The 22,449-nt window shown below is 41.3% G+C and overlaps 1 protein-coding gene across 9 annotated transcripts in view; it reads right to left on the bottom strand.

Annotated features, from left to right (window-relative positions):
- ARHGAP26 (Rho GTPase activating protein 26) overlaps positions 1–22,449 on the bottom strand; it is a 509,638-nt gene that overhangs the window by 318,369 nt on the left and 168,820 nt on the right. For all 9 annotated transcript variants that reach the window (XM_074381099.1, XM_010338421.3, XM_039467604.2 and 6 more), the window contains exon 10: positions 19,953–20,047. In XM_074381099.1, the coding sequence (XP_074237200.1) occupies positions 19,953–20,047 (95 nt within the window). The remainder of the gene's footprint in view (positions 1–19,952; positions 20,048–22,449) is intronic.

Here is a 22,449-nt window from a genome sequence, read left to right as displayed (position 1 = left end):
CATGTAAATACAGATGGGTTGAGGTTACAAAGGGCATCGGGATGGGAGTGTGAATGTGTGAGGGTGTGAACGTGTTTGTGTGGGAGAGAGAGAGGTGGAAAGCATGCAAACGAGCAAGAGAAGGGAGTGAGAAAAGGAGCAAGAGACAGAAAGATGAGTGTGGGTGTATGTGGGTGGGAGGAGGGGTGGGCAGGTACATGGTGGGCGTGTTGATGACGATAGGACACTGATCCCAAGAGGGCAGTCATTCCCATGAAGATCACACTGGGACTGGCACCATCATACAAAGGTAACTCAAAAGTTGAAATAACTGCTCTCTCCATGAGTACCTTCCAGGATTCTCCCTTGTCTTGTCAGAAATTCTCATTCTCAGACCCAGCCAAGTGCCCACTTCCCACCATCAGCCCATTCAGTGTGCTCAGTGGGTGGCTGCAGAGAGCTGACAGTGGTGGCTCCACAGAACTGACCCTGTGGCTTGAGGGCACAATGGATTGATTCCACCCATCCACCTTTGTAAACACTAACCACAACATTTTAATAGCTTTGAAGCTACTGTCTATAGCAGAACGAAAAGCCTCTGCAGCTACTGCCTATTGCAGAACTCTCAAGACCCTGGTTCTGGGTCTCTGAGTGTTGCTATAGGTGCTGCTCCTGTACCACCTGCTTCAGAATTGGGCATTCCTTTTACATGGAGATTCCAGCCCAATCCCACTCTACTGAATCTGAACTGGGCTGACCCTGGGAACTTGGATTTTAACCAACTCCCCAGGTGATCTTGATTCAGAGTTAAGTTTGAGGCCCACGCCCTGGGCTGTCCACTCCATCCCCACATTTTTCCTTCCTGTTCCCCTTGCCCTAGAAAGCAAAGTCACCCTCCTCTCTACAGGGAGGTCAAGGAGCCAACATGTCTCTAGTTTGTTTCCTGCTAGTGGCTCACCAGCAAACAGTGAGATCACAAGAGCTGCCTACGTATCAAGGTCTCAGGGGCTCACAGGTATTACATCAACTTCATGGCACACAGTATGAGATTTCCACCCCGAGCCACAAAGAGGAAGCTTGACAAACTCAGAGGCTATGAAGGGTGGGCCACTTGGCCTTGGTAACCAGGAAAGTCAACAGGATTTGTTTTCATTTCAAGAAGAAATATCAAAATACAAGTTATTTTCCACATGTAGTGTTGTTCCCTTTTGCGGGGTGGAGTAGGGTAGGGGGTGAATAGTAGGTGATGAATAAAGCTGATTTAACATACTCAGTTCTAATCCCATGACCCTAAGTTTAGATAATTTTCTCTCAGCCTGATGTATGTACCTCTGGATCATAGTACTATCCTTTGTAGACATCTAGAAAACACTCATTTGGTTCCAAGTTTCTTTTCCTTCATTACAGTTAGAACCACTGTTATACAAATGTCTTGCATTTGGATTTCCAAGAACCAAGGTAGAAAGGGTGAACTTTCTTTATTCTGGGGTAAAACAATAACTTTCTCACCATATTTTCCTTCCCCATGTCCCTACTAACAACTATCCCTCAAAACAAAATAAAAGAAACAAAACCTTCAACGACCTTCCACTTTCCAGGTCAGTCCCTATAAAATAGCATAGATTGAGACCTTCTCTAACAGGATGTCAATTTAGTTCATGTTTGAAATACATGTGGTTCTTCATAGCAAAAATGGGCAGGGCAGGGAGACAGAGAAGAAAGAGATTAAAAGTAGGAGGATAGGCCAGGCGCGGTGATTTGGGAGGCCGAGACAGGTGGATCACAAAGTCAAGAGAAGGATACCTGGCCAACATGGTAAAACCCCGTCTCTACCAAAAAATACAAAAATTAGCTGGGTGTGGTGATGAGCTCCTGTAATCCCAACTACTCGGGAGGCTGAGGCAGGAGAATTGCTTGAACTTGGGAGGTAGAGGTTGCAGTGAGCAGAGAGCAAGCTGCTGTACTCCAGCCTGACAAGAGAGCAAGACTCCATCCCCAAAAAAAAGAAAAAAAAAAGTAGGAGGATGATATGGAATGAGGAAGGGAACATATGAAACAATGAAAGAGAAATGGAGTATATGATCAGAGCTCTTTTCACCTTTACAAAGAATTGTGAGCCTATTAGAGTCACTACAATAAAAAAACATTAATAATCATAAACCAGCAGTATGTGCCAGGTGCTGTGCTAAGGACTATATATAAATTAATTCACCTGCCAGGTGCAGTGGCTCACGCCTGTAATCCCAACACTTTGGGAGGCTGAGTCAGGCGGATCACGAGGTCAAAAGATTGAGACCATCCTGGCCAACACGGTGAAACCACGTCTCTACTACAAATACAAAAATTAGGTGGGAGTGGTGGCTTGTGCCAGTAGTCCCAGCATCTTGGGAGGCCGAGGCAGGAGAATTGCTTGAACCCAGGAGGCAGAGGTTGCAGTGAGCCAAAATCACGCGACTGCACTCCAGCCTGGTGCCTGGTGACAAATCGAGACTCCATCTCAAATAATAATAATAATAATAATAATAATAATTCACCTAATCTTCACACCTGCATCATGAGAAAAGTGTATTCTCATTATTCCCCTTTAGCAGATGAGAAAGCCAAGACTCAGAGAGGTTAAGTGACTCGTCGACAACCACAGAACTAGTAAGATTCAGAGCCAGGATGTGAACACAAGCAGTCCAACCCTTAACTCTTGTGTACAATGCCATGCCAACGTGATGGCATGGCAGGCCCCAGAGAGCTTATGTTGACCACCCAAGTCCTCTGGTGTCAAAATCAGCCATGCACTTCTGCAAGTACCTTAGTGAGCTCCTGCATGGGGTTAAACAAGATTGAATGATAAAGATCTCTGTAAAAACCTAAAATGCACACCAATAACAAACTTAAAGAGAGCCAAATCAAGAAAGAACTGCCATTCACAAGTGCTACAAAGAGAATAAAATACCTAGGAATACAACTAACAAGGAATGTAAAGGACTTCTTCAAGGAGAACTACATACAAACCACTGCTCAACAAAATAAGAGAGGACACAAACAGATGGAGAAACATTCCATGTTCATGGTTAGGAAGAATCAATATCGTGAAAATGGCCATACTGCCCAAAGTAATTTACAGATTCAATGCTATCCTCATCAAGCTGCCAATGACCTTCTTCACAGAACTGGAAAAAAACACCTTAAACTTCATATGGAACCAAAAGAGAGCACGCATAGCCAAGTCAATTCTAAGCAAAAAGAACAAAGCAGGAGGCATCACACTACTGGACTTCGAACTATACTACAAGGCTACAGTAATCAAAACAGCATGGTACTGGTACCAAAAGAGAGATATAGACCAATGGAACAGAACAGAGGCCTCGGAGGCAACACAACCTATCTACAACCATCCGATCTTTGACAAACCTGACAAAAACAAGCAATGGGGAAAGGATTCCCTGTTTAATAAATGGTGTTGGGAAAACTGGCTAGCCATGTGCAGAAAGCAGAAATTGGAACCCTTCCTGACACCTTACACTAAAATGAACTCCAGATGGATTAAAGACTTAAACATCAGACCTAACGCCATAAAAACCCTAGAAGAAAATCTAGGCAAAACCATTCAGGACATAGGCATAGGCAAGGACTTCATGACCAAAACACCAAAAGCATTGGCAACAAAAGCCAAAATAGACAAATGGGACCTAATCAAACTCCACAGCTTCTGCCCAGCAAAAGAAACAGTCATTAGAGTGAATCGGCAACCAACAGAATGGGAAAAAATTTTTGCAGTCTACCCATCTGACAAAGGGCTAATATCCAGAATTTACAAAGAACTAAAACAGATTTACAAGAAAAAAACAAACAAGCCCATTCAAAAGTGGGCAAAGGATATGAACAGATGCTTTACAAAAGAAGACATACATGAGGCCAACAAACATATGAAAAATGCCCATCATCACTGGTCATTAGAGAAATGCAAATCAAAACTACATTGAGATACCATCTCACACCAGTTCAAATGGCAATCGTTAAAAAGTCTGGAGACAACAGATGCTGGAGAGGATGTGGAGAAATAGGAACACATTTACACTGTTGATGGGAGTGTAATAGTTCAACCATTGTGGAAGACAGTGTGGCGATTCCTCAAGGACCTAGAAATAGAAATCCCATTTGACCCAGCAATCCCATTACTGGGTATATCCAAAGGGTTATAATTCATTCTACTATAAGGATACATGCACACAATGTTCATTGCAGCACAGTTTACAATAGCAAAGACCTGGAACCAACCCAAATGCCCATCGATGATAGACTGGACAGGGAAAATGTGTCACATATACACCATGGAATATTATGCAGCCATCAAAAACGATGAGTTCGTGTCCTTTGCAGGGACATGGATGAACCTGGAAACCATCATTCTCAGCAAACTGACACAAGAGCAGAAAATCAAACACCACATGTTCTCACTCATAGGCGGGTGTTGAACAATGAGAACACGTGGCCACAGGGAGGGGAGCACTACACACTGGGGTCTGCTGGGGGGAAAGAGGGGAGGGACAGTGGGGAGTGGGGAGTTGGGGGGGATTGCATGGGGAGAGATGCCAGATATGGCGGGGGGGGAAGGCAGCAAATCACACTGACAGGTGTGTATCTATGCAGCAGTCTTACATGTTCTTCACATGTACCCCAAAACCTAAAATGCAATTTAAAAAAAGAAAAAAAAAACACCGAAAGTGCTTCATAAATATAAGGCTTATGACACCACTCTAGGCAAACAGCTAAACAAAATAAGAATCCAACAGCATCCAGAGTAACTGGGGCTTACTTTCTACAGCAGTGGTTCTCCATGTTTTATCTGTCTTAAAATACTCAAGATATGGAAAGGCAATTGGTTGTTTTTTTTTTTTTTTTTTTTTAAAAAAAAAAAAAAAAAAGAACACAAAAAGTCCTAATCATAAAAAAAAATTAAAAAATTGAATTTCACCAAAATGAAGGACTTACACTCATCAAAATATGAATTTAATTACTGAATTACTTTTATTAAGAAAATGAAAAGGCAAATCAGAGTGAGAGAAGATGTTTGTAATATCTATCTCCAAGACTCATATCCAGAATATGTAAAGTATGCCTACAAATAAATAAGAAAAAAAATTAACAACCCAATACAACACACACTTGAATAAACACTTCATAAAAGAGGACATCCCAATGGCCAATTAGGCTGAAAAATATAGCATAAACTGATTACTTATCAGGGAAATGAGATTAAAACCACAATGAGATATAACAAGCACCCTCCTGAATGGAGAGTATTAGAAGGCCACCAATAACCAGTACTGGCAAAAATGTAGACTAATTGGGACCCTCATATATTGCTGGTGGGAGAATAAGTTGATGAAACTACTTTGGCCATATCTACTAGAACTAAACATACACCTACCCTATGACCTAGCAATTCTACCTCCATATATATACGCAAGAGAAATAAGTGCATATGTCCACCAAAAGGCACACTCAAGAATGCCTGAAGTTTTGTTTAGAATAGCCAAAAGTTGCAAAAACAACAAATAAATAAATATCCCTTGACAAATGGATAAACTGTTGTATATTTGAACAATTGAATACCATACAACAATAATAATAAAAAAAAAGATTCAACCACTGCTACATGCAACATAAATGAATCTCAGAGACATAATAACGAGGGAAAGAAGCCAGACACAAAAGATTATGTGACTGTATGACCCCACTTCTATGATGTTCAAATACTTGCAAAACTCATCTATGGCAACAGAAGTCAGAAGAGTAATTGTTTTTTGGAGGAGATATGGGCAATGACTGGAAGGGGGCACAAGGGCATCTTCTGGAGTGACAGAAATACTCTATATCTTCATCTGGGTGGTTACACAGTTGTGTGTGTGTATAAAAAGTTACTAAAATACAGACCTCAGATTCACACACTTCGCTGTGATTACACCTCAATAAAAATTATGTCAAGTACCCAAGAGCTATAACTTCTCATCAATAATTTAGGCTCACTAGTTATCCTGATTCTAGTGCTTCCTAGCTGTCTAAACATGGCAGACTAGCAATTGAACTATTCTGTGCTACTCTTATTACCTACATCCTAACTAATTGTAGCATAGAGCAGTTTAATTACTTGTCTACCAGTGTTATCAGATGACACCTCAGGGCATGCTGGGAAGGTTACATGAGAAGTGTATGCAACATTTCAAAGTGTCAGGCACAGGGTGAATGCTCCAAAAATTCATGCCTCTACCACAAAGCACACAGGGCTGAGGGCTGAAGGGACACACCTGTGCTGACATAATGGCCATTTCCTTTTTCCTCCTGAGTAACACAACAAAGTGGCCTACCACTTCCTTTTAAAATTAATGTCTGATAACTACTAACAACAGAGAAGGGGTTGTTGGCAAATTTTTAAAAATCTGCCAGGGAGCTCCCTCCAGCCACCAAATGAGAGAAAGGAGCAAATGACTTAAAAGTCATCTGTAGAGCTCAATCCTAAGAATCTACTTAAAATACAGCAATTCCTTGTCACTCTGAATATGTCCTTAGCGCTGTATCTGGATCTGCTTGAGAATCATGAACAAGGATCTGGAGTTTTCTCTGAGCTGGTAAACTTACCTCTCACACTACAGGAGCCATGGAAAAAAATAGCTCTCCATCTATCACAGGGCAAGCTGTTACCCAACACCGTATCTCCTCCAACCCTGGCCACCAGAAACAGCCCATGGAAAGCAATATATGGTTTAGCAACACATCCAGGATCGGGGGACCACTGGCTATATCAACTCCAGCCTGCTCACCAGCCAAGAACAAACAGAATCACAACCAGCCCCAATTCCAGGGTTACTCGACAGCTTTCCTACTCTAATCTTATTCCTGAATCTGAGTCAACAATAGTGATCTCAGTGGTTTGGCAATTTACCCACTTCCTATTGGACAAGGAAATGCTATTCCTAACTCCACCCCACTGAAACAAAAACACTCAGAATATAACAGTACTGTTCTTTCTAAATCAGCCTCCAAAGATCTAGGGTTTATTCATTCATAAGACTATAAATCTTCTGTTGGCATGGGTTCATTCCCCAGCTTCCATCCACACTGCCATATATGTAAGGGTCAAGTTCAAAGTAGAAGAGCTGAGGCACCCACAGGAACACACAACCTCAAAGCCTGTGTCTGAAACCTGCTCACTATGCTATGGAAGACAAAGGAGAATGATAAAGAATGGAGCATGAGCTGCCATCCACTTGCAAAAAGAGCTTTGCAAGTTCCAGGGAGGGGAAGTAGTCCTTTGTTTCTAAAGTGCTACTGGGAAAATGAATTCCTAACATTTCCTGGACAATGCAATGGTTCAGGTTCAGAAGAGCTTCATTTACACAAAGATATGGCCAAAACCATGAAGAATAATCTTGGAGAATGACATCTTTTCCATGTCTGTTTATGAGATTACAGAATCAAATATCTACAGAGACAGAGTAAGTAAGCAAAATGAGGGAAACTGGATAAGAAATTTTTTAATCCGAGGAAAACAGGCTTGGTCTCATCTTACTATTTTTTTTTCTTTTGCAGTTTTACTTTCAGATAGAAACAAAGAACAAAGAATTATCTCCCCTCCATGGGCAAAACAACAGTGCAAGTGCAAAGCAAAAAGTTGTCACTTGTTTTCATGGGGGAGGTGGGCAACAGAGCATGCTGGTGACTGTGGTAGAACAGAGAGCACATACCCCACCTAAAGGAAATATCTTATTCAGCCCAACCAACAGCTAACATGTGAGAAGGCATGATAAGCAGTTACAGATTTTTCCAGTTTTAAAATGTTGCCTCAAACCCTATTCAAGCCAAACCAAGTGTATCTGTGGACCACTTGTTTGCAACTTCTGTTGTCTGTGTCTGTCTTTCTCTGAATCTACCTGAGCTCTCCCCCAGGTCAACCTTGCATGTCATACATTCATCCATCTCATGCATTAGGACCAACAACGACGGATGCCTGTCTATAGTCTTGATTTGCCTTGCAGTCAAACTCAGGGGAGTAGCTCCAGGTCATCCCCACAGGAGGAACTTGGGCTGCTTCCCTCGATCTTCCAATACTCAAGGATCCAGTGCCATCACTGGAAGGCAATGAAAACGGAATGTATGAATCTGCACTACGATGCGTGCTCTGATGAAATAAATTGTTGAGGTCCTTCGGCATTAAAGACCATTGTGCATGGGAAAAATTAATAATATGCCACGATAATCTAGGTGTGGTACAGTGAGAAACGAGAAGGTGCTGCAACTGGCAGCCCCCAAGTCACAGGCAGATTTACCGAGTGTTTATTACGTGCTAACCAGTGTGCTAAGGACTTTACTTGTATTATTATTCTTGACAATAACTGTATGAAGTAGACACTACCATTATACCGCTTTTTAAAAGTGAAAAGACTGAGACTCAGATAAATTACTTGCATAATATCACATTACTAGTAAGTGCCAAAGCCTGGACCTGAACCCAGGTGTGACTGAATCTAAAGCAAAACCCACACTTTAATGACAATACTGTACTGCCCCCCTGTGCATGTAGCATATGTACCCTGGGATCCAAGAAGACCAGTACCTTAAAGAGAAGAAGAAGGAAGGAGGGAAGGAAGGAAAGAGAGAGCGAGGGAGGGAGGAAGCAAGGGTCAACCTCTAAGTTTTTAGAAGTAGCTTCTAATCAATTATTTAGAAAGGACTGATCCTAATAAATGAATGAATGATAACCTATTAAAGCCTGCAGCCCTGATCTTTTGAGAGGAATGTTTCTAAAATAATTAGGGCCATAGCAACAATAATAGCCTAAAAAGTAAATATCGCCAACCACATCAGATAAGTTCTCACATTTTTATGAGAGACTGAAGTCGTAAAACATCAGGAAGCCCAGACAAAGACATCTTTGGCCTATTAAACTGCACGGCTCTTAAATGCAACAAATAATTGAGTGAGTACCTATTATTTAGTCATGACGCTAGGCGTCAGGGACATAGAAGCAAGCAAATTCTAACACACTGCACAAGGACAAGGCATTTTTAACCGTGGGATGAGTGAGACTCAAGGAGAACGCAAAAACTTGTTACTATTATTGATAACAAACTGAAAATATAGCTTCTGGTTTATTTTTTTTTTTAATTTTACTATTCTATCTCACAATTAACAGAAATGTTTCTTCTATCCAGACTTACATAATAGCTAATTTTTGGTTTCGATTTTAAAAAGACAAACTAATCTTATATTTAGAAACTGGCAAATAAACTGGTATACTCAGCCAATAAAACTACATAGTTCACTATGTAGACTAAAGAGTAAAAACAGGGTTGCCTCAATCACCTTCCCAATCAAGTCCATTAACCACCATATCCCCATTCCTTGCTAAACCAGAATCAAACAGCAAACAGGCATGCCCTCATTTAATTTAAAAAAAAAAAAAAAACTCAAAGACAAGTTCAAACTACATGAATTCTAAGATTACAAGATTACAAGAACTTCTCCCTAACTTATTTTACAGAACAGCCAAAAAGCAATTCAGAAACTATGGTATCTTCCCCCAAACTCAAGTCATGGAAATCAGAGTCGTATAACACCCTCTGAGGAAGGAAAACGCCATTTCCTGCCTGAAATGTCAATGGCATTGAGACCAGCACTCTAATCCAACCAGCAGGAAGGCAAAAATCAAATACTATTTCAAATAAGGGTGGAGAAGGGGAGGGAGGAAAAGTTTGAAACCAGGAAAAATGGATTCATCTGTTGCATAAGATAAAGGCACATTGCATCAGGAGGGAAAAGTAGGACTGCCAGATTCTCAGCACACATGGGACAGCAAAATCACTCATCTTTTCTGCACCATCCTAAATAAGCCATCCCTAAAGCAAAGGACCTGCCACTTTAGTTCAAAGAGCCAGGTAAAGGGTAATGTTTAAACAGAGGCCTAACTTACTGAGCATGTTTGTTTTTGCAAGAAAGTGGGTATGAATGATTTGTGATGAAAGGGTGGGAGGAAGGAATTTCTAGAAAACGAATGAGTCATTTAGGATACTCTTCTTCCTTTAAGGAATAATACTGACATGATTATTTTTTCCTATAGAAAACACACACACACACACACACACACACACACACACACACACACACACACACACTCTTTCTCTCCTGTCAATGTATACAAGGTATGTATGAAGGACAGCTGATTTTCAACTGGACCTTCTAACAGTTGCTAATACACACACAAAACTGCCATCTAGAGGTTGAATGTTGAAACAGAGTCTGTTACATAAGATGGTCCTTTTTTGGAAAAACACAATCTCATAGTCACACAATTTCACAAAGACACACAAACCAATGTAGGCACACACACCATATATCAAGCTATAATAAACAGTATTATTATAACTTAATATAGTTTCCTCTTGAGATCATAAATAGGGAACAAAAGCATAAAACTTTATCTTGTATATGAAATATGTACCAATAACAGGTTATCACGTATACAGTTTGAAAATGGAATCTTTCCCTAGCAGATCCTTCGCACACATACCCTGAATGCATCTGTATTTCCTCTCAGCTTATAGACACTTGAAAACTCAGGACAGCACAGGAAAAAGAGCACCATTAAGACAGAAAGCAGGCTCACAGCAATATCCACCAAAGCTAAGGTTCATCATCACAACAATCAAGCCTCAGGTTTTAGGGTCTAGAAAAAAAAATTCAACAGCCATGTTTTCAGACGTAGGACTCCATCAGAGGGGAATATTAGTTCCAGCTTAAGAAAAAATCCTGCAATGTAGTTATGATACGCCCCATCTTACAGATGTTAAACCACTGACCCAGAGTCACACATCTAGTAAGGGACAGATCCCAAATTCAAATTTAGTAATGCTCTGATCTTTTTTACCTGCATCATACAGCCTGCTATATAAACATACTTGAAACGAGGATGCTGAGGGTTCCAGCAGATTTCTTCAGATCTTCCAAAAATCTTTCTGGCCTCCACTATTCTGACTTTTACCAACCTTCAATTTTTCTGGATCTTTTTCCTACCTGCACACAAATGCAGACTATATGGGCATCTGCTAAAATTTTAGTTTAAATAGCAAGTAACTTGATTAAGCCCCTCTATTCTCTCACACAATTGTTCATCATGGCCCCAAAGAAAAGAACTAATCCATCCCAAAATTATATCACCATAAAAAATAAAATTGAACAACCACATATACATATTACTGTATTAAAAGCTGCATAAAATATTTTTCTGCCTCTAGAAACAAATCACCTGAGACAGACATTTAGAATTGAACAGAGGTATATGAAACATACCTAATGAAACACCTAACCAACAAATACAAGGAAAACCTCATTACTTCACAAATACAGGTTACCTGGTAAGAAGATAGAGTTGACAGTGGATGTGACAAGCTAGGTTGGTACTAGATCAGAGGAGAGCTATTGCCCTTTACCTATTCCTGGAAAGCTTGCAAAACAAGAAGGACTTTGGAATGGTATGAAAGAAAATCAGATGAGGTCTGTTAAGAAAGTACAATCGATTTGTAAACTTTATATCTCCACTGCCAGTAGTCTCTAGCATGTAGTTATGCTCAATAAAATAAGGAAAGAAGGAGGGAGGGAGTGAATTCAGTGTATTCCAGTCACGCCATCATTCTCTGTAAGAATGGAAGGGCAAAGTCCTCTTGTTTGTTACATTTCCCCCCCAGTAATCTGGCCCTCCAGGTTTGCTGGAACACTCAACATACTGGTGTTTATATCTTAGCTGCTTGAATGTGTATGAGCATTCCATGCTCAAAGGTAACTTCCATGAAGACAAGTTTATTCTTGCTTCATCCCTTACTGCAACTCTAGCACTAAATATCCTTGCCATCTCTAAGAAGCTACCCTTGCTGCCCACCTCCAGAGAGAACCAGAGCTGGGAAAGGGGCACTTAACACACAGCCTTTTCAAATGTATGGACATTGATGAGAGTCAGCTAATCCCGGAAAAAAATAATCATTTCCTTTCCCTAGTGTAAACACTGACCCTCAAGAGACTTCACTGATTCAGGGAGTCAGAAGAAGTTCTTTTACTATTTCTCACATGGTTTAGTGGACCCTCCTGGAAAACACTTGAGAGAAAATACTCAGGTGCCACTTACATCTGTGAGAAATTTCTTAAAAATAAACAAATCCAGGGATGCTGGCAAATGACTAGTATCATGAATCTTTAGCCTTAACAAATATTTTCCCTACATTTGCTCATTAATTTCCTTAAGATACTGCATGATGCAATTAATAATTCAAAGTGACTGAACACAGACGTGAGCAAGTACTACCAATTCACAGCCTGCTACCACTAACAGCTGCTTTGAAATTATGTCCCATCTTTTAACCCAGAAAGTTTACACTAAACCCTCTCAAAGAGTTGACACATTTTTGTAATGATAAATCTAGTCTTTATTCAATTGACCAATATAAATTATAAACCTTCAAATTTTGTAATGATAAACCTAGTCTTTATTCAATTAACCAATGTAAATTATAAACCTTCAAATGCTTGGTGCTATGGCAAAGTAATACAAAAGCACCCAAGAATGCTGCTTTATTAAATAAAAAGGGTGATTTTTATTTTATTTTATTTTGTGGAGATGGAGTCTCACTCTGTTACCCAGGCTAGGGCATACTGGCGCGATCTCAGCTAACTGCCACCTCCATGTCCCGGGTTCAAGCAATTCTTCTGCCTCAGCCTCCTGAGTACCTGGGATTACAGATTACCATGATTATCTAATGTTTTTTCTGTATTTTTAGAAGAGATGTGGTCTCACCATGTTGGCCAGGCTGGTCTTGAACTCCTGAGCTCAAATGATTCACCTGACTCAGCCTCCCAAAATGCTGGGATCACAGGTATGAGTTATTACACCTAGCCAAAAAAGGATGATTTTTTAAAAGCTAATGAAAGCTTGGGCTATCATCATGTAAAAAAATAAAAGAAAGAAAGAAGATAATTGATGTGAATGGGCTGCTTTGTGAAGTGGGGTTCCTTGTCAATGGGATTGTTCAAGCAGTAGGCGGTCAGTTGTCCTTTTAAAGGCTGCTGAGTGCATGGGTGCTGCTTCATTGAGAGAGGCCCTCTCTATTTAATACTGTGTTAATTTCCTGGGGCTGCTGTAACAAAGCGCCATAAACTGGCTGGCTTAAACAACAAAAATGGATTGTTTCAAAGGTCTAGAGGCTAAAAGTTCAAGATAAAGGGTTCCTTCTGAGATCTGTGAGGAAGAATCTGCTCCATGCCTCTCTCCTAGCTTCCGGTGCTCTGCTGCCAATAATAGGCATTCCTTGGCTTGCAGGTCAATCACCTCGATGTCTGCCTTCATGTTAACATGGTACTCTTCTCGTGTACATGTCCATCTCTGGGTCAAAATTTCCCCCTTTTACAAGGACAATGGTAATATTGCATTAAGACCCACTCTAATGACCTCATTTTTAACTTGATAATCTCTATAAAGTAATCTCCAAGTAAGGCCACATTTTCAGAAACTGGGGATTAGAACTTCAACATATGATTTTGGCAAGGACACAATTTAATCTATAGCAAGTACCCTGCTAGGAAAATTTTTAAAATTATCCTTTGGAGCATGTTGTGGCAACACCGCACAACTACTACAAGTTACATTTATTTAAAGCCGTATCATATTCTTTATGCTGGAGTCTTAAAACTGAATTTCAAAATAAATCAGAAGGGAACTTCAAAGAATCATCACGTTGATTGGATTGACATGATACCTCGATCCAAGCAGGTTTTTGGTTTAAGATTGAAGAAATACAAAGAATTTCTACTAACTTTAGCCTTTCAATGTTGGGAACAATGAAATCCTTTTGAAGGAAAGCCAGAGATATGAAGAGCTAATAATATTAGTCTGTAAAACATTTGCACCATATAATCTCAGAATCCTCAGTAGTTCAGGTTTGAACTTCCCCCTCAAAACGGGTTCTGAAAAAAAAGCAAGGCAATAGAGAAAAAAAAAAACTAGATGAGATGTGGCCTCTGAAACCACGTAGAAGCCAATATGAAAGGGTGTAGGACAGAGAGACAAGAGCATAGGCCTGTTTTTAGATATCAAAGATATATAAGAATTAGAAGTAGATTTATAGAAATGTATTTGGTTTAAAAAAGGATCCTTGGCCAGGTGTGGTGGCTCATACCTGTTAATCCCAGCACATTGGAAGGCCGAGGCAGGCAGATCACCTGAGGTCAGGAGTTAGAGATCAGCCTGGACAACATGATGAAAACCTGTCTCTACTAAAAATAGAAAAATTAGCTAGACACGGTGGCCCATGCCTGTAGTCCCAGCTACTCAGGAGGCTGAGGCAGGAGAATTGCTTGAATCCAGGAGGCGGTGGTTGCAATGAGCCGAGATCACACTCTACTGCACTCTAGCCTGGGTGACAGAGCAAGACTACATCTCAAAAATAAATAAATAAAATAAAATAAAAAGGATCCTTGACACATAAAGTTCCAGAGCTGTAGCTCTAAGTCCCATTGACCTGGATTAACACTTTATTTGATTTCCAGCCCATTTATGGGTCAAAGAATGACAACAGTTTTCTGTAGGACCTATGTGTCAGGGATTTGAGGATTAACAAACTGACAGCAATACATTGGGATACAATGAAAACAATTAGCTGATAAGTGATACTACTGCTAGGATATCTCCTATTCATGCTAGTCATCCTGGATTTAAAAAAAAAAAGGAAAAAAAAAAGCATGTTGCCTTAAAAATAAAAGGTGGAGCTGAGCACAGTGGCAGTGGTGCACCTATCTTCCTAACTACTCAGGAGCTGAGGTGGGAAGATTGCTTGAGCCCAGGAGTTCAGCTCCAGCCTGGGAACATGAGAAGGCCCCACCTCTAAACAAATAAATAAAAGGTGGAAGAAGAGGTGTACAGAAACCAAAAAACCATTCATGGAACACCTACTGAGTGCCATGTGCCTGTCACTATGCTCTATCTGTATTGCCTCTTTTAATTTAGTCACATGAGGACTTTCTGAAGGTCATAGAGGAGTAGATGTAAGAAGAGAGGTGAGTGTGCTGCTTCAGTTCATTGTACCATTCGTTTATAAAGCCAAATGCAACTGATAGGGTGAGAATAGCACTTCCCAGATTTCACAGCCTGAAAACTGGACACTGTGGTGTCTCTCAAATGCAACCACCAACAGCTCTGAGCTCATTACTGGAAAATGTTTCTAAAATATCCAAAACTTTGGCCAGGTATGGTGACTCACGCCTGCAATCCTAGCACTTTGGGAAACCAAGGCAGGTGGATCACCTGAGGTCAGTAGTTCAAGACCAGCCTGACCAACATGGCAAAGCCCTATCTCTACTAAAAATACAAAATTAGCTGGGCATGGTGGTGGGTGACTGTAATCCCAGCTACTCGGGAGGCTGAGGCAGGAGAATCACTTGAACCCAGGAGGCAGAGGTTGCAGTGAGCCGAGATCGCACCATTGCCCTCCAGCCTGGGCACCAGAGTGAGACTCAACATCTCAACAACAACAAAATATCCCAAGTTTTGGCCGGGCGCGGTGGCTCAAGCCTGTAATCCCAGCACTTTGGGAGGCCGAGGCGGGTGGATCACGAGGTCGAGAGATCGAGACTATCCTGGTCAACATGGTGAAACCCCGTCTCTACTAAAAATACAAAAAAAATTAGCTGGGCATGGTGGCGCGTGCCTGTAATCCCAGCTACTCAGGAGGCTGAGGCAGGAGAATTGCCTGAACCCAGGAGGCGGAGATTGCGGTGAGCCGAGATCGCGCCATTGCACTCCAGCCTGGGTAACAAGAGTGAAACTCCGTCTCAAAAAAAAAAAAAAAAAATCCCAAGTTTTGAGGCACAAATATGCCTTGGAAAAGGCTTCTGTGAACCTCAGTTCAAACCCTACCTCAACCTCACCCCTCTAAACTGTAGATTCCTCAGCAGCATGGGAATAAGGGAGGACCCACCTCCCTGGGTTGTAGTGAAGATGACATAAAATAAGGATGAAAGTGTTCAGCCTACAGGAAATGCTCTGATACTACTAGTTGCCTTGCTCCTCCTCCATTTTCACATCCTTTAAAAAGGCAAGAGTTTTATGTGGTGGTGGTTTTTGTCTTTTGTCTGGTCAAGTAATCTAGCTCAGAGACTAGAAATTGCCTTTCCTAGTAGTTACCTTCTCCTCCTCCACACAGGTAAGCACTCAGCTCCTTAGTAAAAAAGCTTGAAGTTTTTGTTTGTTTGTTTTGTTTTGCTACAGCTGCTTGTCGTGATTTTTCAAATTAGGAAAATGTATTCATGTGCTCTGATGAAACTGTATAGTGAAACACACTGTATTTAACATACCAAGTATTAGTAAGAATCAAGGACAACTAAAAAGCTTAAAAATGTGCATTTCTGTCTCAATCCCAGAAAGTCGAACTGTGTGGGTCTGCGGCAGGCACCGGGAACCTGTAACTGATTGGACGTGGTTTTTGCCACAGTAAGATACCTTGATGTAGGATAATCAACTCACAATATTGACCTCCTAGGCTATCATGTCATAAAGGCTAAAGCTTTTGATACAAAACAACATGACATATCAGCATTAAGTGTAAAGAATAAATATATTCAGTCTTAAAAATCTGCAACATCCCATATTCTAAGTCACATAATTCACACTTTAACGTGTATTTTTATCTTGATAGAATAAAATATTACTAGTCACTACTAGTGACTAGTTTATGTCTTCTCCAGTTAACATACTCTGGGAGTACCTCGAACCCTTATGTGGTTAAATAGAACCATCCCCTCTTTCACTTCCACATTTACTAGGTGCTAAACTTGCATTTTGACCCTCTGCCTTTCTGGTCCAGCAGGTGGAGCTGGGGAACCTGTGGAAGGCAGGACCGCAGGGCATCCAGCAGTAATCACGTCCTCGCTAAAGGACACTGGTGAAAAAGGAAAGTATAGGAGTCTTCGAGAGAAAAGGATTCTGAGCAGAATCCTTTCCCAGGGATGCAGCTACCCAGCGCATGAAAATGCCTTTTCCTTCTCTACCTAGGCCCCCTTCTAAACATTGAGGGGGAAAAAAAGGAAAGACACTGGGGTCAAAAAAGGAGAAAGGAGGAAAATCCTGCTGTACTGTGACCTAATCTTTGTCACCTATATAGAAAACTTTTTTTTTGGCGGCGCGGGGAGGCGGGGTACCAAATTTCTTTATTTGAAGAAATGGTACAAAGAACTTAAGTGGATGTTTTGGTACAACTTATAGAAAAGGTAAAGGAAACCCCAATATGCATGCACTGCCTTGGTGACCAGGGAAGTCACCCCGTGGCTATGGGGAAATTGACCTAAGGCTTAGCTTTCACTATCACTGTCTCCCAGGGTGTGCTTGTCAAAGAGATATTCTGCCAAGCCAGATTGGGGTGCTCCCATCTTGCGCAAGTTGGTCACGTGGTCATCCAATTCTTTGATGGATTTCACCTGCTCATTCAGGTAATGTGTCTCAATGAAGTCACACAAGTGTTTCCTAGGACAGTCTACTATCTCCTGAAGTGGTTCAGGGCAGGCACGGTGGCTCATGCCTGTAATCCCAGCACTTTGGGATGCTATGGTGCGTGGATCACTTGAGGTCAGGAGTTCAAGACCAGCCTGGCCAACATGGTGAAATCTCATCTCTACTAAAAATACAAAAAAATTAGCCAGGTGGCACATGCCTGTAGTCCCAGCTACTGGAGGCTGAGGCTGGAGAATCACCTGAACCCAGGAGGTGAAGGTTGCAGTGAGCCGAGATGTTGCCAGTGCACTCCAGCCTGCTGGGCAACAGAGTGAAACTCAGTCTCAAAAAAAAAAAAAAAAAAAAAAAAAAGGAGATTCAGCAGCCTCATCTGCACCATGACCAAAACCCCTTCATGCCATGCCGAGGGAACCAGGGACAGAAACTCAGGAGCAATTGACTTACAAGCCCACTCCATATGCTGAACGTAACACATCCACTCTTGCCTTATGATTGGGACAGGCACAGCTGTTGTGGGAGTCATAAAGGAGGGAACGTGCTAGAAGTGTTGGCAAGGGTAGAAATGAGATGGAGGTGCCACAGTGAGCTTTGATCACCTAAAAAGCCACTCTCCACAACTTCTTGGGAAACTTCTGAAGAAGAAAACACAAAAATAATTCAGCTTCAGAAAGTAAGTGTGGGCTTGTTTTAAATCTGACAGAGAGCTGCAACACAAGGCATGCCCTCTTGGAAGCAGCTCTGCAGCAGACGGTTATCTCTAGGAAGTGTACATTTGACGGGCATCACAGCTGGCTGCACTTCCATGCAAATAGATCTGCTGAACCTCCTTCAAGGATGCCAGTAACATGAATTCCCTTAAATCACATGCTTAGAAAAGAGAAGAGAGATGCTTAAAGCACCAAGGTTTAGGATTTGTTTAAAACCAGTAATAACCAAATTTGGTTTGGGGAAGGCTGTTTGCAATTCCCCTTTGCTACCCCAATTCAACCTACCCCCAACCCCACACCCACGCTATTCTTCTTTACCTTCCCCTCTCACACCTCTATACACAGTAAAGGGTCAGGACACTTTCTTTACAGATTACATGTACTTCTCTGGGTTTAGAAGAGAAATCTCAAGTCTGATAAGCATGCAGGACAAGCTAGTTAGCAAAAGAGAGTAACAGCTAATACTTGTTGAGCACTTCTTATGTGCTGCTCTGCCAAGTATTTTACATGCATTTTTCCTTGAATCCTTATAACCATCCTGGGAGCTTCATTTTCCAGATGAGAAAATCAAGGTTCTGAAAGACTAAGTAACTTGCTCAAAGTCACATGGCTATTCAGTAGCAAAGTCAAAATTTGAACCCTGGTTGTCCGGCTTGAAAGCCAAAGGTTTAATAACTAAATTACTTGAGACATACAATTATTTTCCATGAACTTCTGATACAGGCTAAGAGAGCATGCTTTCTCCATGGGAGCCCCAACAGCCTCCAGTGCAGAGTAGACACCTGCCACAAGAAGGCAGTGCACACCTGCCCCGCACACCTGCCAGCCCACAAGGAGCACACCCCAGGCAGTCCTCAGTCTCAGGATGCCATAGAGCCAGGGCAAGGTGGCCACAGGTGACCTTCCCAGGGAGGGGTAAGTACCGGCCTGACAAAATGGTATGGCATTTTTTTAATAAAGGGGAGAGATTAAACGGCATTATATGGAGCGTATCATGCTGAAATTTAAGGATCTTGGTGCTAGCATTACTGATCTTCAACAGGCAGCTCAAATAAGCTTAACACGTGGGTTTCATTGAAAGAATTAACCTGTTGCCAAGTAAAGTGTCTCAAAGAATTGGAACGTTGTCAAACTAGCTTAACACCATGAAATGGTAAAACTTAATGAGAGACTCTATAAATCTTGAGGAATACAACACACGGCTCTCTCTCTCCAAAAAATTGTGATTTTGCAAGTGGTTTGGTGTCTTTCCTGGGCACGCACACACATCGGTAGGTGAAATGTAACTAAAATCTGTTTTTTTATTTGAGAAAAATGTCTTCCATTCCAATTCCTTTCGAATCATTATACCAACTTTTTAAGTTAAAAAAAAAAAATTCAGATAGCTGATACAATCATGCTAAATAGTTTTCTTTAAACGTCTGCTCAACCTCCTGGAGCCCTAACACACATTTCTGAGCACGAAAGCATTAACATTAAAGTAAAACAAAACCAAGCCTGTGATGCAGTGCTGAACCCAACAGACTGGGGGTCCCTAATGATTCTTGCAAATTAGCAATCCAGGGTGCTGGATCCAGCACCTTGGACGTAGATGACGGGATGGAGAAGGAAAGGAAGGAGGGAGGGGGAGAAGGGAAGAAAAGCAGAAAAGCTTTGACTGAAAAGAAAAAGTAAGAAATGCAACGTCAGCTCTATTTGCTCCTGAGAAGAGCATGTCAGCTACTCACCTGTCTACTGCTTCCACATCAAAGCAAAACCTCTTCTCAATGGAATCTGTTTTCCGCCGCGTGCAGGATTTGAGGGTAACTGATTCATCTTCTCCCTAGTGGGAACACAGAGACTATCAAGATGAGGCTAAAATGGGAGCTCTACTCCTCTCCAGGACACACATGACATGTAAACAGGAGCAATCATTTTGTCTTCTCAGATCTGAGCGTTCATGACCACAGGTGGAGAAAGGGTGATTATAAACCTTTCCAGGAAAACGTGTCCTGCAGCTTACACTTGTACACCATGTTAGACCTGGAACCAAACATCTTTTGTACAGGTGGATCATGATGGCACCACATCAGTCCATGGCAGATAAACGAGTGCTGACATTCTTTTAATTTGCAGGTTTGCTAAGTGTAGAAGAAGATGGTCTACTCCCAACTCTGGGCTTCTATAATCTTGGGTCGGTCATTACTTCTTCAAGAAAAGCTTCCTGGACCAGGACAAATATCTCCAGTACATGCTCACATAGCATCAGATACCTCTCCCTCTGTCATAGCACCGACCAAAGATGAAACTGTGCATTGATATAGGCGATAAATACAATAATGTTTTATATCACAAGCCCCCAGAGAACAGAGACTGGCTCAGTTTTTGCTTACTCTTGTCTCCTGAGCCCAACTGGAACCTGGAACAGAATAGCTGCTCAATAAATACATTTTACCAACTTTATTGACATGTAATTAATATATAAGCTGTAAATGTTGAACTGTACAATTTGTAGATTTTGATGTCACATACACCCATAAAAATATCACCACAACCAAGCCAGCAAACAATTCCATCACCCCCAAAAGTTTCCATGTATCCCCTGGCAATCCATCCCTCCTCCCAGTACATCCCCAAGCAATTGCTAAATCTGCTTTCTGTACCTATAGTTTGCATATTCTATAACTTCTTATAAATGGAACTACACCGTATGTGTTCTTTTTGTCTGGCTTATTTCACTCAACATAATTGCGTTGCTATTCATCTGTGTTGTTGTGCATATCAAGAGCTTATTTCTTTTTATTGCTGAGTAGTATTCCATCGTCCAATTCAATGCAACAATTTCATCTCATAGCACTAATTTATTGCCTAGAAACACAGAAGTTGCTGTCTCTGATTTCTTCTTACTGTTACTTAGGAATTTTTAGGGTTTCTGTTTCTCCCGCCTCTGTCAATCTTTTTTTATCTAAACTAAGGGGGGAAATTAGTAAGCTTGCCTAGTTTGTTGAATCAAAGAAAGTGTGGCTACATAAGGTAAAACTTAACCACCCACTAACATCAGAATAGCAAACAAAACACAGAAGACCTAGGAGGAGACAGTTTATATTCACAGGCCTTACATCTATTGTCTTCCATTGAATAGCAAAGATAATTTCTCAGACAGAACTGCACTTTCTCTAGCCTGTAAAATACCTGAGTACAAACACCAGAACGTAAGAGATTCTAACTTTGCCGATGCCTAACTATACATCTGATTTAAAGGCTATGGACCAGCTTCCACTTTGAAAACTTACACGAGGTGTCCCAGAGAAATGGGAGGGAACAGGGAAATATAAAGGACCATCAAATACATGCAGAAAGAAGATTAAGATTCTGGTCCAAGGAGGACCATACCATATAAGCAAAAATCTATAAAGATAGTCTGTTCTGATTACTTTTAAAAGTGGGGAACATGGACATCCCTTAAACAAATAAATGAAAAGTTATAACCATGACAAATTCTATTTTTCAAAAAGGAGTCAGCTTGTACTACAAAAGCCTAAGTTAAGGAGATCTGACGTGGTCAGAAAGGTTAGGAAAAGCTTCCTAGAGCTGAACTGAAAGAATTCATAGATAAAATAAGGAGGACAGGAGGAGGGAATGGAGCAGGTGGACAGACCCTGGGGTCAGGGTCTACAGAGGCTTAGAGAAACAGCAGGGCGGCCAATGTGGCTAGAAGAACAGAGTAGGGAAAACGGAAAGAAGGATTTGAGGAGGGACAGAGGCTAGACCATGCAGGATTCTCATTTGTGTCCTGAGAACAGCAGGAAAATAAAGAAGGGTTTGAATCAAAAGAAGGGATAGGATTAGTTTTGGGCTTCTCCAGACCTGCAGAGGTGCCCCAGCTCAGAGCATAGAATGCAGGGAGATTCTTTATCACACATGGATTCTGGTCTCCAGGAGGATGTGGCAAAGCTGCTCACAAGTCCAGACCTGAAGCCAGGTCTGTTCGGTGAGTACTTTGAAAGGAAAATGATCCAAATAAAAGGGACAGTGAGGAGACATAACAGGTGGAGACAAAGCATGTTAGGAAAACACCCAATTATCTAGGTTAAAAGATTTATTTTCTCTATTGATCTATGTTCTATCTACCTCTAGCTCCTAGGTGAGCTTTGTTCAAATATGTATACAGGCCAGACATGGTAGATCACACCTGTAATCCCAGTACTTTGGAGGTCGAGGTGACCAGGAATCTGAGACCAGCCT

Source organism: Saimiri boliviensis, chromosome 1 (assembly GCF_048565385.1).
Source record: "Saimiri boliviensis isolate mSaiBol1 chromosome 1, mSaiBol1.pri, whole genome shotgun sequence".
NCBI classification, from domain to species: domain Eukaryota; kingdom Metazoa; phylum Chordata; class Mammalia; order Primates; family Cebidae; genus Saimiri; species Saimiri boliviensis.
This window is presented reverse-complemented; position numbering and strand designations above follow the sequence as displayed.